The following is a 15,673-nucleotide window of genomic DNA, read 5'->3' as shown; positions in this document are numbered from 1 at the left end:
ACTCAGGCCTGGGACTTGCTTGACACTGGAGGTACTGACCACTGGTCTCTGGGGTGGGTATGTGCTGGCTACCCCCAGAGCATGACCCAGTCATCACTGGAGCTACACAAAGGCGCTCAGGAACTGGGTCGGGTGCACCAACAGGGCACCAGGAGCCAGACAGCTCCAATCAGGGCAGGGCAGTCAGATGCCCAAGGATTCATTGGTCCAGCAGAGGGCTGGATGTTATTGCTCCCAATATTCAATGACTAGCTTCAGTATAAAAGTAAAAAAAAAAAAAACAAGTTGGTTTATGGCAAATTGTTTTAATACGAACTTAAAGCCAAAATTTTAAAAGACTTTATGTAGCATTTAAATAACACTGGATTCTCAACCAGTTCTACTTTTCCAACCTGAAGGCAGCTTTACATTATCTCCCTGTCTTGCAACATGTCCTAAGAATTAGGAACATGATCAGCACCACATCTATTCCCAGTAAAAGAAGAAAGTAGGAATGTCACATTGTCACAACTTTTACAAATTCATAGGCTCAAAAGGTAACTGCGCCCTTGAGGGAAAAAAAGGGAAGAGGAGGATCTTGACCATCGAGGGCTCAGACAGGAGGGACCACAGCTACTACACTTAGCCACTGGTTGTTCATGCTCATCAGAAGTCCCTTAACTACCTTGTCCATCCGTCTTCACTTATAAAGAAGGGGGACTTGCTGATCTGCCTTCCAGGCTCCCTTCTGCCTGGAGACAGAAAGCACACAGACAAGTGTTTCCTAGATGTCCGGGAGACACAGGCTGGAAGAGTGAGGTTCCAGGTGCCATGCCCGGCTGACTTTCCAACAGTCAGATGCAACATGATGCTCAGCCAGTGGGTGAAACCATCTGAGCCACACCGTCACATGCCAGGGTCCTATGACCCACAGGTTCCCACAGTGTTTGAAGATGTGTGGCTGGTTAATCCAAAGTTCACTGGAACTCATAGCCAGGATGTCAGACACCATGTAGAACTTCTTCTTGGTAAGCACACTCCTCCACGACAAGGCACACTCTCCATACAGGACTCACCTCAGGACCACAGCACTCAGGAGGCTCTAAGAGGCACTTTCACGGCTCGACACAGTGACAAGATGGTGAATTTATGTGGAGTGAGACCAGTCTGTGTGCTAAGAGCCAGCGGACTTGAGAGATCCTGAGTGAAAACCCAGGCATACCAAGCCTCAAGTCCAACACCAACTTTCCACTCACGCCCGCAGGGGCTAAGCTGCAGGACCTGCTCGTTCTCCTAGAGTACCTGCCCTCATCCTTCCTGGACACGCCTCGTCAGTGGAGAGACCCACCAGCACCTGAGAAATGAGTGTGAAGACCGTTTTCCACCCTAGAGGCAAATGCACAAAAGGACCAACCCTGCTGAGACACAGCTGCATGCGCTCAGGCCCCCATGCTCCTGTAAGGTACAGGTAAGATCTGTTGGCCAGGAACCAAACACGGTCGGTTCAACCTGAAGCAGGAACACCACACACCGCCAAGACCAAGTTCTGTAGAAGGAAGAGTGGAGAAGGCAGGAGGGCAGTGTCTCTGAGAGTGTCTCAGTTCATTCCATGTGATTCCAGAGCATACGTTCTACATGTCCTGCCAGCAGCTGCAGAAGAGGCTAGAGTCCACAGCCTGTAACTGTGGCTGGCTGTACCTTATGTGTTCTGAAGAGAAATGCTATAGTTAAAGACAGGTGAACTGGCTCACAACAACTGCATCACACCTAGACACAGTGGCCGCGCTGTATCTACTGGAATGTGTGTGGCTATTAAACTGCTGAGGGAGCACCCAGGAGACCATCCAGAGAAGCCAGGCCTCGCCAGCCCAATCCTTGAACACACAACCCACGTGAAGGTTGGTGTGAGCTCAAACACGAGCACCCTGCTTCACCACAGATGGACGTTAGATCCTGGGGAGAACTGGGCCCGAGGTCACAGGGAGTGATACTTGCTGGGTATTCTCTCACAAAGGAAACCACATGTGTCAGTAAACACAAATCTCGTGCAGGACAGGGGACTCATAAGTGTGAGTTGGAGGCCCCTAGGGTGAGTGACATATCCCACCTGTGCCACCCAGAGGGGGACGGAAGCCTCATAGTTGTTTAAAGGCATCTGGTGTCAGTACCTCAAAGGTAGGATGCTCAGACACAACTCTAACAAGAATACCAGGGGCCAGGGGCTCATCTTCACAGGTAACCAAGTGTCTATGGCTTCAGCTTTCTGCCCTGCTGCTGACGTAGGTGATGAGATTCACGACAGGACAGCCTTTGGCTGTTCTCCGAGAGGCCCTGCATGGTCCAGGTCTCGGCCAGGTCCAGATCACAGACAGACTGGTCCCTGGGGAGCTCTAGGCCCTGGCTGAGAAGCAGCGCATGTACTCCGTCACCCAGGGGCTCTCTGCAGAGGGGGCCCTCGCTGTCCTGCCTCTCTGCACCTCCACCGAGTGCGCACGCTGCCGCTGAGCAGCCAGCTTCCTCTTCTCCTCCTGCCTTCTGCTCCTGGCCCGTAGCGCCGACTCGTGAATCTAGGGAGGAGAAACACAGAAGTGAGTCCGCTCTGCGCTCATCGTCAAGAACGCCTGCCAACGGGCCTTCTGCACACCTGAGTTCCCCCAGGAACACGCACACCAGACGCCTGTGACACGATGCTGGGCAACAGAAGACTAAACCCTGAGTAGATCTGGGGAGCAGCAGGGTCAGCTCTGCACCTGCTTGGAGGGGCCCACCTTCTAAACCAGCACCTGGAAACGCCCAGGGCTTTCACCAGGCGTCACCCTTCAACGGCAAAGCCTGTTAAAATCAGCCCCAGGGACTGAGGTCCTTGGAAAAACAGCCCAGTGGCCTCAAATTTCACTCCCAATGCCAGCATCTGCTGGGCCCAGAGTTCAGGGAAGCCATGTGGAATGGCCACCAGCAGGCAGCTCCTATCCCTCTCCTGAGCCACCCTGCTCCAGCTGTCACAGCATCAGTGCTGCCAAGGGACTCACCATGAGATGCTTCAGGTCCTGACAGAGCTCAGACAGGGCCTCACCGGAGGACCAGAGCCCCTGGGAGAAAATGCATCCCTCCTGGACAAGCAGGAGAGGGGCCTGGAAGACATCTGGGAAGCAGGCCACCAAGCAGCTCTGGACACCAGCTTGTTGAAGCCAAAGAGAACAGCCTTCACAAGGGCAGCAGCAAGACCAGTCCTGCTGCACTCCTCTCTGCTCTATAGCCACACAGCCAGTCCCACTCTCCCCTGGTGTGTGTCAGTAAACCCCTCAGGTGCCAGCCAACACCCAGCACAAACCCCTACTGCTCGAGTAGCGACATCCAGAGCCTCCTGCTGGTAACCATCCCCGATTCTGGGCTTCCCTGACCTCCACCCCACCCCAGGACCTTGCAGGCCCAGTGCATCCCAGTGGTTTCCAGGGGAGAACAGAAAGGCAGGCCCGCACCTCATGCACCGAGGCAGAGGCACAGACGTTGTGGGTCTTCTGGCTTCCGGTGTCTGTCTGTCTCTCTCCCCAGCCGTAAAGAGCAAATGGGTGCTTGTTTTCTTTTATTTTACTGGACGATCTTTGGGGGCTTCTGACCGCTTTCCTACTTCCTCTAGCAAATAAGGCACTTGGTTGCTGTCGGGGTTTGACACCGGCAGGTAACTTGTCCGTCTCCTTCACTCTGGTTTGTTGTTCGGATTTTTCTTCTACATCTTTCACTGGCAGTGCTTTGAAAAAAGGGACAAAACAAGAGAAAAATACCTTGAACCACGCTTACGTGCAGTTACTGTTTGGGTTGCAGCATCATATTTCTTCAAGCCAGCAATACTTTAACCAAGGGCTCAACTCCCAAGTTTCACTAGCACAGAAGCAGAGACATCTACATAGGACTTTTATCCCATCTTAAAACAACAAATGTCCCACACTGAACCGGCCTATTCCAGAGCAAGCGGGCCCTGCCTTCTGTGGTGTGGCATCCCCTGGCCCTGACAGGTGGAGTGCCGGAGGAGCGGAGGAGCGTGGGTCTCTTCCACCCACTCCAGGCCCCAAAGGCACTGCCTCAGGGAGGCTGACTGTCAACTTGGACAGCCACAGAATGTTGGTTTTTAATTACTAGAGCTGCAGGATTGCATCTCTTTTATAGTACTGGGGTCTGAACCAGGACCTTGCATATGCTAGGCTAGCACTCTACCACTGAGATGCACCCCACCTTTGTTTTATTTTAAGACAGGGTCCTAAATTGCCCAGGCTGGCCTTCAATTGAAATTCTCTGCCTTGTCTCCTAAGAAGCTGGGATTACTGGCTATTTCTTTTTAATATTCATGGTCATGGAAATGCTGCTCACCTGCTCTTAGGAACTGGCTGGCCACCCCAACATGAAGGCCCCTGTCCCAATAGGAAGCAGTCTTCATGGCTCCTCACCTAGATGACAGCTCTGTATTCCCAGTATGAACAGCAAACCATGTAAACTGCTCTGGGGGGCTCCCCAACAGCTGGGGTCAGCTCTGAGGTCTACACAGCCCTAAATTCTGCCAGCAGAACTAGGAAATGGTGGATGTGGCTGCCCAGAGTGAGGTGAATCTGACAGTCCTGGCTGAGTGCAGTGGCACACGTCTGTAATCCCAGCTGCTCGGGAGGCTGAGGCTGGAGGATCTCAAATACAAAGCCAGCCTCAACAAAAGAAAGGCGTTAAGTAACTCAGTGAGACCCTGTCTCTAAATAAAATACAAAATAGGACTGGGGATGTGGCTCAGTGGTTGAGTGTCCCTAAGTTCAATCCCTGGTACCCACCCCCCCCCAAAAAAAAAAGTACAGACACCTTCAAAACAGCTCTGATTTCTCCTAGTTACCTTTTAGGATTTTACCATTATTTTTTGTAAATCCCTCCTTCATAATAAAAGGCTCTGCCTGTTTGCCTCCTGCCTCAAGGTAATCCTGGGGTCCAGGCATTAGTGGACTCCTCCCTCCAGAAGCCACAGAACTTGCCTCTCAGTGCCAGCCATAAGCCTGCCATGGGGGCCTGATCCCCTGACAGTCCAGACTGCACTGTGGCCTCCTTCCTTATTCCCTTGGGGCAGAGTGGACCCTGTGTGGGCAGTCCACGCACAGCAGTCGAATGAAGACATCTGCGGGCCACCTGCCACTCTGGTCTGTGCTGACTGGCGCCACCACTGGCCCTACTCCTTACAAACCCTGAGGGACAGGTGACGCATGTCCCATCCTGGGGCCCAGGGTGTGCCTGTCTCTTCAAGCCCCGCAGTGGAGTGCAGGGAGGAGGTGGGACACCAGGCTCCACCTGATAGCAGCCCAAATGCGCTCACTGGGAAGGGGCACCTCAGGATCTAGGAGGGCGCGGGGTGGGTGGGACCTGGCCCTTACATGCTAATGAGTACCCCTTCTTCCTCATGGGACCCAGCTCACCCCAGAAGCCTGCCCCCAGAAGCAAGAGTGACCTGGAATAGAACAGAAGCTAGGGATGGCCAGGCAGAGAACAGGAGCGGAGTGCCAGGAGGAGACACAGCACAGGAAAGGGTACCAGGGAACTGGGAAGAGGGATGACAGACACTTCAACATGCTAAGTCCACAGAGAGCCTAGGGAGGAGGCCGCAGGCAGTGGAGGAATACAGACTCTCCATGCAAAACTCAGGAGTTTTAATTTTATCCTGCAAATGGAGAATCACTGAGGAATTTCAAGCTGAGGAATAGTGTGGTCCTACCTACACTTTAGGAATGAGGCATGTAGCACAAACACGTTAGGTCAGCTAGGAGCAGAGGGCGAGCCAGGAAAAGTGGCAAGCAACCCAGGGTAGCCCCAGGGTGGTCAGCCAGCAGGGATCAGAGCAGGCCCTCAAGCTGACAGCTACTGACTCACCTGGGCCCTGTGACCCAGCTCAGTGGGGTACACCAAGCCAGGTGTTCTGGGCAGGTGGTCACGCCACCCTGCGAGGCCCACCCAAGAATGAGAAGGGGTGCCTAGCAGAGGAAACAGCCTGCTGGACCCCAGCCTGAGCGCAGAGAGACAATGGCGCTGGATGTGAGTGTGGTGAGTGGGAGCTCTGGCGTGGCCTGGGTCACCAAGAAGTGAGGGGAAGGGCAGATCCAGGCCTTGGGGTGCAGCTATCTAATGAGCAGGCAGAGAAAGAGAGTTCAAGAGCAGGACAAAGGAAGGACAGCTGAAAAGTTGAAAAAGACCACCAGAAGAAAAGCTAAAGAAGGAGTTTCAGAAAGGAAAGAGCCATAAAGGGTGCCACATGTCACAGGGAGATGGTGTGAAGGGAAGAGCAGGGGCCATGCTAGGCAGTCTGGCTGTCCCCATGTGAAGGATGAGGGGTGGCAGAGCAGGGCAGGCCCAGAACCCAGCAAGGCAGGTGCCACCATCCTGGTGAGCAGCCAGGGTGGCCCTGGCCAACACCCTCCACCCCAAGGGCATAAAATGGCCAAAATATATGGTCCCAGGAGAACCCTGTCCACAGATACCCAGCACAAGACCAATCATGCTCTGCAGACCTCAGCCCCGAAGAAGCCCTACAAATGCCCTCAACTCAACTCCCAGTGCATCAAGGACAACAGGCACACACAGAAGGCAGAGAAGGCTGGCCAGCTGGAAGAGCCTGAGATTCTGGAACCACCATCTACCGACCACGAAATAACTACGTCTTTGCCCTCTGCACCTAGACAGGAAGACACAGCAGGGGATCATCTGTAGCAGAAGGCAAAAATGGAAAAATAAGAACACATCACTGTAATTTTAATAGTTAAAAAACTCTTAAAATAGTGCCTGGTACAGGATAATTACATATGTGTTTTTTAAATCCTATTTGAAGGGCTGGGGTTGTGACTCAGTGGTAGAGTGCCTGCCTCACATGTGTGAAATAAAATAAAATCCTATTTTAAAGAAAAAGGTTTAAAATAAAGACATTTCAGACAAACAAAGACAATATTCCCCACCAGCTACACCTCTATACAGGCAACTGATGGACGTTCAAACAAATTCTGCCTCGATTTATAACAGCGCTGTGCAGTGCTTAGTTGCTAACCACATGGGGCTACTCAGTACCTGTTTAAAGTAAATAAAATGAGATTCCATTCCTCAGTTACACTGGTAACAGTCCAAGTGTCAGTAACATATTAGTCAGCAAGGGACATGCCCCCTCATCACAGAAATCTTACTGAACAGTCTGTTTAAAACCATTTGACCGAAATTAATGAATCCGACCCACTAGGTGCAGTGTGCAGGCCCAACAGCGGCAGCACATGTGTTCTCATCAGGACAATGTGGACACGTGCAGGACCTTAGCCATCCAGAGACGTAAGTCAAATCTTCACACATCTACAAAACTGAAATTATATACAATGTTTCTTAAACCACAAGGTAATTAAGCTTGACTTTAAAAAAAATCTCTCCCATTTTTATACATAAGAACACTCCTAAGTAACCATGGCACACTGTGGCCACCGAAACCCTGAAAGTGTTCAGTCAGGAGCCGGGCACCCTGAAGGATGGGGAATTGCATGTTCTGCCTGTCCTACCACACACAGAAATAAAAGTTCTAAAGCAACAGGGACAAAAGACATCCTTTTCTTTTTCTGATCTTATTGGGAATTTTCCCCAAGTGTCCTCATTAGCCAGGTGATGGTCACACCTATAATCCCAGCTACTCAGGAGGCTGAGGCGAGAGGGACATCAGTTCAACTTGGCCAGATCCTGTCTCAAAATAAAAAATAGTGCCCTCACTTAGCATGTCTGTAGTAGGTTTCTGTAATATAAGTTTTTTTTAAGATAAATATATTTCCTTGTCTGTGTTCTATACATACGTGTAAAACTTCATCAATTTTTGTGACTATTTTTAAGAATCATATCTAAATTAGAAAATGTGTTTAACTGAGTCAAAATACAGCATGACAAAAATGCAGATATAGCTGAAGCCATAATCAGGAAATGTACAACTTTAAAACGATCACATCAAGAAAGAAAGGCAGGGAAAGCATCCGAGCACTCACCTCACAAATACGAATGAGCAGAACAAGCCGGAAGGAAATGGCAGCAAGGAGCAGAGACTGCCAAGTAATAGGAGCCGCAAGAAGAGAACCCACAGAGCCACGGACTAGTTTGGGTAAAAACTAAAAGAATTCACAAACCATGGTAGCCCAAGGGAGAGAAAGAAAGAAAAAATGCAAATAAATCAAGGGGGGGTCTGAGTCAAATGAGCACTGAAAACATGTGCAAGTAGCCTCTCCCTGACCAGCCCAATGGGGGAGGGAGGTGGAGGACAAGTCAAAAGCAAAAAGGCAAAGGACAAGGGAAGTGAGGACCTCAGCACAAGCTGCCAGCAGAACCAGTGGGACAAGGGGCCGAGGACACAACCTGGCTGAGCCATCCCAACTGCCTGAAGAACAGGCACCCAGGACAATAGCCAGGAGACAGCAGGTCTTGAGAAGGCTGTCCTGCCAAAGGTCCAGCACCGACCAGTCAGCACCCAGCCCCACAAGCGACTCTGAGAATGCAAGGGCTATGCCTCCACCTTCCCATTGGGCCTGAGCAGACTTGTGTAACTCCTGGGGCCTGAACAGGTCAGAGAGGTGCTGTCTGGCGTTTCACAAAGGGCAGCAGAGCCTCTGCCAGCTCATCTCGGCACTGCCCTGGGAGGCCAGCACAGGTGGCCAGGAGGGCCAGGCTCAGGGAGAGGTCCCACATTGGGTGGACCCAGCGGCTCCAGCTAGGCAGAGGCTGAAGTCAAAGAAGGCATCCCAAGAATGGGGGCGGTGAGGGACTGAGGCCACAGAAACCTCAGCACTATAAGGAGCCTAGTCTAAGCCACTCTGGCTCAGAGCAATCCAGCCACAGAACTGGTTGTTTCCCTTCTACCAGGGAGACATGTGGGTTGCTGGATGGCAGGAAGCACAGGGGCCTGGTTTCTGGGCTCAGGCTCGGGCTCCGGCTTGGGCTCCCAGGTCCACCGACATACAGGGAAAGTCATGGGTGACACCTTCCAGAAAACAGAGTTAGAAGAAAGCCTCTCAGTGAGGAGGGCAGAGACCGGGAGCCCTCCTCCAGGCTTATTCCCCTGAGGCAAGGGGCACTCACCATCTGGGGAAGGTCATATAAGAGATCCCAGGGGAATAATGACAGTGTTCCCAGTGCCCCAGAGGAAGGAACACCTGGGTCCTCATCTGACTACAGGATCCATCTCTTGGGAAACAGGTTCAGGGCATACCTCATATGAGCAGAGGGGCAGAGCAAGCACCTGAGCTGCCCCCAAGACAAGGGGGAGACACGATTAAAAAAGTGGAAGAAAAACATTAAAACACTTAGGAACTAAACAGTGATCTCTTATCTCAGATTTTAAAATTGGAATGGTACAATGGAAAATTTTAATACAGGGCTTGGAAGATAAAATTCAGGAGTTCTCCCAGAAAACAAACCAAAAATTCCAATTTTAAAAGAAAAATGTTATAGGTTTGATCCAGGAAGTATGCCATTCAGCCAAGAATTATAGAAAAACAAACAAACAAACAACAACCAAAAACAAATAGAGCAGGACCAGTACTAGGACCAGACACAATGGCACGTGCCTGTGATCCCAATGACTGAGAGGCTGCGGCAGGAGGATTGCAAGTTTGAGGCCAGCCTGGACAACTTAGGGAGACCCTATCTAAAAACACAACAGGGTGGGGAGGCTGGGCTGTAGCTCAGTGGGAGGGCACCCCTGGGTTTAATACTCAGTACCACACACACAAAACCAGTCAGAAACATCACTGAACTGAACTCCCCCACTGAAAGGCCCCAACCAGATAAGAGGCAGGCACAAGCTCCCCATGGGATCCTAGAACATCCTCCTCCAAAAGGAGTGAGGGAGGCAGAGTCCAACCAGGAGCCAGACTTCACCCTATGAAATTTGAATGTTTACAAAGTCTAAAACCAAAGCCACCAAGGGAGGGGATGAAGCTGCAAGGGAGCCAGGAAGAGCTGGGTGAGCAGGGCAGGAGGCGGGCAGGACGGCTTTTCTTATTTCAGACACACTTTAAAATCACATCACCTACCCTCTGCTAAAAAAACGATTCAGTGTAAGCCAGTCGAGGTGGCACACGCCTGTCATCCCAGCCACTCAGGAGGCAGAGGCAGGCATGTTGGGCCCTGTCTCAAAATAAGATAAAAACAGGGGCTGGGGATGTGGCTCAAGCGGTCGCGCGCTTGCCTGGCATGCGTGCGGCCCGGGTTCGATCCTCAGCACCACATACCAACAAAGATGTTGTGTCCGCCGAGAGCTAAAAAATAAATATTAAAAATTCTCTCAAAAAAAAAAAAAAGATAAAAACAGGGCCAGGGATGTGGCTCAGTGGTAACTTCTGGGTTCAATAAATAAGAAACTGGAGACAGTCTAGTTGCTCTAGGGGTCCCACAGTCAGCACTCCCACCTCCCATATACATGCAGGGAACTTCCAAAGAGCCTTCCTGACCCATCTCTTAAGCAAAATAAGGACCCTAGAATCACCACACACTTGAAAAAAGCTTCTAACCGTGCAATTCAGAATTATAAGCCAAAACAAAAACAGAGGATGGGGAAATAGACTATGCTAATGCAACACAGAGAAGAAAGCACACAGAATCTAGTAATGTCTTCAGCAAGATAAGACAATATGTGCCCCAATAAAAACCAGAGACTTTATTTTCAGAAAGGAATAAAAAGAGAGTGGGAAGGACAGAGGGAGGGAAGGAGGCTGGGAGGGAGGGAGAGAGGCTGGGAGGCAGGGCAGGAAGGGAGAGAGGCTAGGAGGCTGGGAGGCAGGGAGGGAGAGAGGGAGGGAGGCTGGGAGGCAGAAAGGGAGATAGAGAGGAAGGGAGGGAGGCTAGGAGAAAGGGAGGGAGGCAGGGAGGGAGGGCAGGAAGGGAGGCAGGGAGGGAGAAAAGGAGAAAGGGAGGGAGGCAGGGAGGGGGGGGGTGGGGAGAGACAGGCTGGGAGGCAGGCAGGCCCAGAAAATGATTCACTGAATCTTAAGTTAAAAAAAAATAGGACCCACAAATGAAAAATGCAGTAAGAGTTGGAAGATACAGCTGAATGTTACCCAGAAAACAGAACAGAAAGAAAGATGAAAATTAGGAAAGTAAAATTTTAAAAGTGGAGGATAAATTCACAAAGACTAACATCTAGTCAAGGAATACAGAAAGGAAAACACAAACTATATCTGAGATTCATATCCAGAATATATAAGAACTCCAAAACTCAATAGCAAAAACCCACATATAATCCAATTTAAAAATGGGCAACAGACCTAAACAGACATTTCTCAAAAGAAGACATTAAAAAAAAAAAAGCTCAATGTCACTAGCCATCAGGGAATGCAAACCAAAACCACAATGCCTCCTCACTCCAGTAAGAATGCTAATATAAAAAGACAAGAGGTAACTAGAGTCAGCAAGGATGCAGAGAAGGGAATCCCTGCCTGCTGCCAGTAGGGATGTACATTAGCGCAGCCATTCTGGAAGACAGTGTGGAAGCGCCTCCAAAAATTAGAAATAGAACTACCATACGATCCAGCAATGTCACTCATGGATGCACATCCAAGGGAAGAGAAGCCAGCATATCCAAGAGACGTCTGCATCTGGGATGCCAAGAAACGGGAACAACCTGTGTCCCGACAGAGGAACAGCTGAAGAGAATATGATGCACACTCATGAAGCAGCGATGCTCAGTCACAGCAAGGGATGACTCCTGTCACGTGCAACAGCATGGGTGGAACTGGAGGTGGCACAGAAAGATAAAGGCTGCCTGAGCCCTCTCATAGGTGAAATCTAAAAAGCTGATTTCAGAGGAGCTGAGTAGACCAGGGGCTGGGAGAGCAGCTGCAGGGAGGACAGAGAAGCTGAACAATAGGCACTAAGTTACATTGCATGGGAACAAGGAGTTCTGGAGCCTACTGCATGGTCAGGTGACTCCAGGGGACAACAAGTACTGTGTATTTAAAAAAACAGAGGGAAGGATTCTGAGTGTTTTCATCATAAAGAAATGATCAATGTTTGATAAGCTAGATATGCTTAACCTGATTTAAACCTTACATGTGTATATGTGAATGGAAATGTCACATGGAACACTATATATAGCTGTACAATTTTTGTTATATGTATCAGTTTTAAAAAACTAGAAAGGAAAGAATGAGCTGTATGTGCCGCTTAGTGGTAGAGCACTTGCCTAACGTGCAAGGCCCAGAACTGCATCCCCAGCACTGCAAGACGAAGCAACAAGAAAGATAGGGAAAAACAAATATGTACAGAAACGACAAAATACTTCAAAAAAACTTCCAGGAATGGAAAAACATGCATGTCACTGTAACAGCCCTTCAGGTGCCCAGCCCAATGGACAAGAATAGACGGGGTCCATTTCAGAGGCCAAGGACCTCAGCCAGGAGGCCGGGGAGTCAGCAATCACAGGGCTATGGAGAAACACCTTCTGACTTCCTGGAGACACTGACTCACCTAGAATGCCAGACAAGCCAAGTCTCACCAGTGAGGGTGGGATAAAACCATCTCGGACACAGACCCCAACACTCACCTCCCTTACCCTTCCCCAGACAGTAAGGGGTAAACCAAGAAAAAAGCATGACAGCCAAACTGCAGTGGCTGCCTCTCAAGGAAGGCCAGGAAGAGCCTGAGGTGATGGCCACCGGCCAGAGGACCCAGAGGCAGCCAGGCAGGCCAGACAGAAGGCGGTCAGAGGCCCCAAGGGAAGAAGGAAGAGCAGGACAGTGGCTCAGATGAAGCTCCACTTGAAAGAAAGAAAAAGGAGCCTAAGAAGCAGCCTGGGCAACCATTTCCACAGGCCCAACATCACAGTCACCACCAGTGAGACCAGCAGAAGCCCATGGCTATTGGGAAGGAGGAGGCTACTCTCTATGTGTACAGCTGAAAGCAGCACTGAGAAGAGTGAAAGTCAAGAGGCCACATTCAACCTTGAAAAAAAAAAAAAAAGATCTGTCCATAAACACAGCTAGGTGGCTAGGCACACAACTCAGTTAGCAGAGTGCTTGCCTCGCATGCACAAGGCCCAGAGAGAGAGAGAGAGAGAGAGAGAGAGAGAGAGAGAGAGAGAGAGAACACACAGCTGGGTACAGTGGTACATGCCTATAGCTCCAGCTACTCAGGAGGCTGAGGCACAATGCCTCGGACCCAAGAGTTTAAAAACAGCCTAGGCAGCATAAGGAGACCCTGTCTGGAAAAGAGACAAGACCAAAGGAAAGCCAGAGTGGTAAGCAGTCAGCCACCAGGAAGCTGGGGTGTGTGAGGCTGGGGATGGCTGTATTTCTGTAATAGCCATGCAGAGCTGCAGATCCTGTGTACCTGAATGGCTTCAGGGAGATGTTTGTGCTTTGCAGCACTCCAAGCCTAGTCTGGCCATCACTCTAGCAGGTAAAAGCACTCACTGAAGACATTTCTAATCTTCCCAACGCAGGAATGGAGAACAACTCTGGCAAGGAATTGCGAAGCCAAAGTGCCGGCAACAGCCCATCCTGAATGTAGAAGGCATCCCCCTCCTCCCAGATGCCAAACCACACGTTTTAACCAAGAATTTCAGAACCTCCAGGAGTCAGGATCTCCCAAGGCAACCACAGTGATCCTGAAGACGGGGCACACCTGGGCAGGCAAACACAGGCACACAACCACACCATAAGTCCACTGGACAGCACTGATACTGCATGTACCTCACCTTAGAAGGCATCACTGGGACGTCCATTCCCCCCTACACACACCTTCTGTTACTCTAAATTCCAGCAATGAGTCCTGTGCACCAAGAATGGCTGGGATTCACGTGACATGATACCAGGAAGGTAGCTCTGCTTGGATGAACTAAGAGGAGCTGAGCAAAGTAATGGGACTGAGTGGAATTTCTCAGACGTCTTACAGTTGTTTTGAAAATACATATTCCTAGAACGGTGACTGAAGTTCTCAGTGTTTATTTTTCTCACTAGATCCTCCTTAAAACCTGGAGACCTGGGGTGGCGCCTGGTCAGTGCTGCAGGAGCCCGAGTCACCCAGCTGTGCAAAGGCTTTACCTCTGCGCTGGGTACCAGCACCCCCCAGGACTCCAGCGCACACCGAAGGCTCTGAACCCGACAGCGGCAGGGCCAGGGCCTATGCAGTGGCCAAAGCGAGCCGCCGCCTGCGCACGGCGGCAGGCACGGGGCAGCACTGTCATGAGTGGGCAGTACCAGAGAGCAACCAGGCATAGACCGCTCATCCTCGCACCCAAGCGCACGGCATTCCTTAGAGACCTGGCGGAGAGGTCGGAGAATTTGTTTGGAAAGCACGGGCCTCATTATGACCAGGCATAGTCCGGGGCTCCTAACCTCTCGGGGCACCTTTGGGAGCGTGATGAAAACGCCTCCCGTCGCGAGAGACAGCAAGAAACAGACGGAGTCAGGGGCTCGCCGAGGGAGCTGCCGCCGACGAGGAGACCTCGTCCCCCTGTGCTTAGAGGCCACACGGCTGGGTTGACCCAGAGCCACCTAATTAAGGAAATGCAGGGCGGGAGGGCGGAGGCGGAGCCAACGCCCTTCAAACTCCGTGGGGATAGGCAGGTTCACCGCACGTCACCGAAAACAAAACAAAACAGGAAGCTTTTGCCCCAAACGCTGCAAAAAACATACTAGGCAGCTCGACGCCGAGCGTCCCACCCCGGCGCGGCCCCTCGCGCGCCCCTGGGCCCGGTACCTGGCTGCGCCGCGTCCTGCTCGTCCCCGGCCTCCGCGCCCTGCTCCCCAGCAGGCCGCTCGGGCTCCTCACGCTCCGAGGCCTCCGCGGGCTCCGAGACCTCCGAGGCCTCCTCGGGGTCAGCAAGCGCGCACCGGGGCGCGGGGCCCGACGCTGCCGACGAGGCCGAGTCGTCCGAGGCGCAGTCCGGGCCCCAGGCGTCCCAGAGCCAGGGCGCGTGCGCCTGCTCCAGCAGCCGGCGGCCCAGGCGGTAGCGCAGCAGCTCCCGGTAGCACGGCGCGTACTCGTCCCAGCGCGGCTCCCGGTAGCGCTTCATGTACTCGCTCTTCAACCCGCTGCCCGGTGACATGGTGCTGCGATCCGCCGCCGGCCCGCTCCGCGCCGCTGCTTGAGGGGCCCACACAACAGAAGCCGCCCCGGCCGGGCCGGCCCGCCGCGCGTTTCAAACCCGGAGCCCCGCCCGGACGGGGCGGGGGCGGGGCGGGGGCGGTGTTGCCGCCCTCGGGGTCGCGGGGGCTGGGCGGAGTCGGGGCGGGGTGGGGGTGGCCCTACTGGTTCAGGAGCGGGGGCGGTGCCACTCGGGCTTCCAAGAGGGGACCGGGCGGCCCGTCACCGGGGGCGGCTCCGCGGGCGGAAAGCGGAGGCCGGGGTTGAGCCGGAGCGAGAGCGGGCCGAGCACCCTCCGGGCGCAGGTGTGGGCGGCCAGCGGCCTTACCTCTTGCCGCCGTGGCGCGCGTGGCGCAGCAGCTAAAGCGCGGCTGTAGTCCCTCGCTTCCTGACAAGATGTCGCCGACGGCGAGCAATCGGCGGCCCCGCGGCTGCTACGCCAAGGCGCCGCCCCAGCCGAGGGCAGACGCCTCCCCGCGCGCCTACCCGGCCCCCGCCAGCGCCGTGGGCGCCGCCCGCCAGCCCAGGCCCACCTGCCCGCACTCTGCGTCCCAGCGCTGCCCCGGAGGCTCAGACCCAGAGT

The 15,673-nt window shown here is 52.6% G+C and overlaps 1 protein-coding gene across 1 annotated transcript; it reads right to left on the bottom strand.

Moving 5' to 3' along the window:
- Positions 1-317: 317 nt before the first annotated feature.
- Ccsap (centriole, cilia and spindle associated protein) lies at positions 318-15,156 on the bottom strand. The gene is made up of 3 exons (XM_026412319.2): positions 14,704-15,156; positions 3,459-3,727; positions 318-2,546 (listed from the first exon to the last, which is right to left on the bottom strand). The coding sequence occupies exons 1-3, from the start codon at positions 15,050-15,052 to the stop codon at positions 2,370-2,372; spliced, it is 795 nt and encodes a 264-aa protein (XP_026268104.2). The 5' UTR covers positions 15,053-15,156; the 3' UTR covers positions 318-2,369.
- Between the last annotated feature and the right edge of the window lie 517 nt (positions 15,157-15,673).

This window comes from Urocitellus parryii, chromosome 9, assembly GCF_045843805.1.
Source record: "Urocitellus parryii isolate mUroPar1 chromosome 9, mUroPar1.hap1, whole genome shotgun sequence".
Taxonomy (NCBI): domain Eukaryota; kingdom Metazoa; phylum Chordata; class Mammalia; order Rodentia; family Sciuridae; genus Urocitellus; species Urocitellus parryii.
The sequence above is the reverse complement of the archived record's forward strand: the minus strand, read 5'-3'. Positions and strand labels throughout refer to the sequence as shown.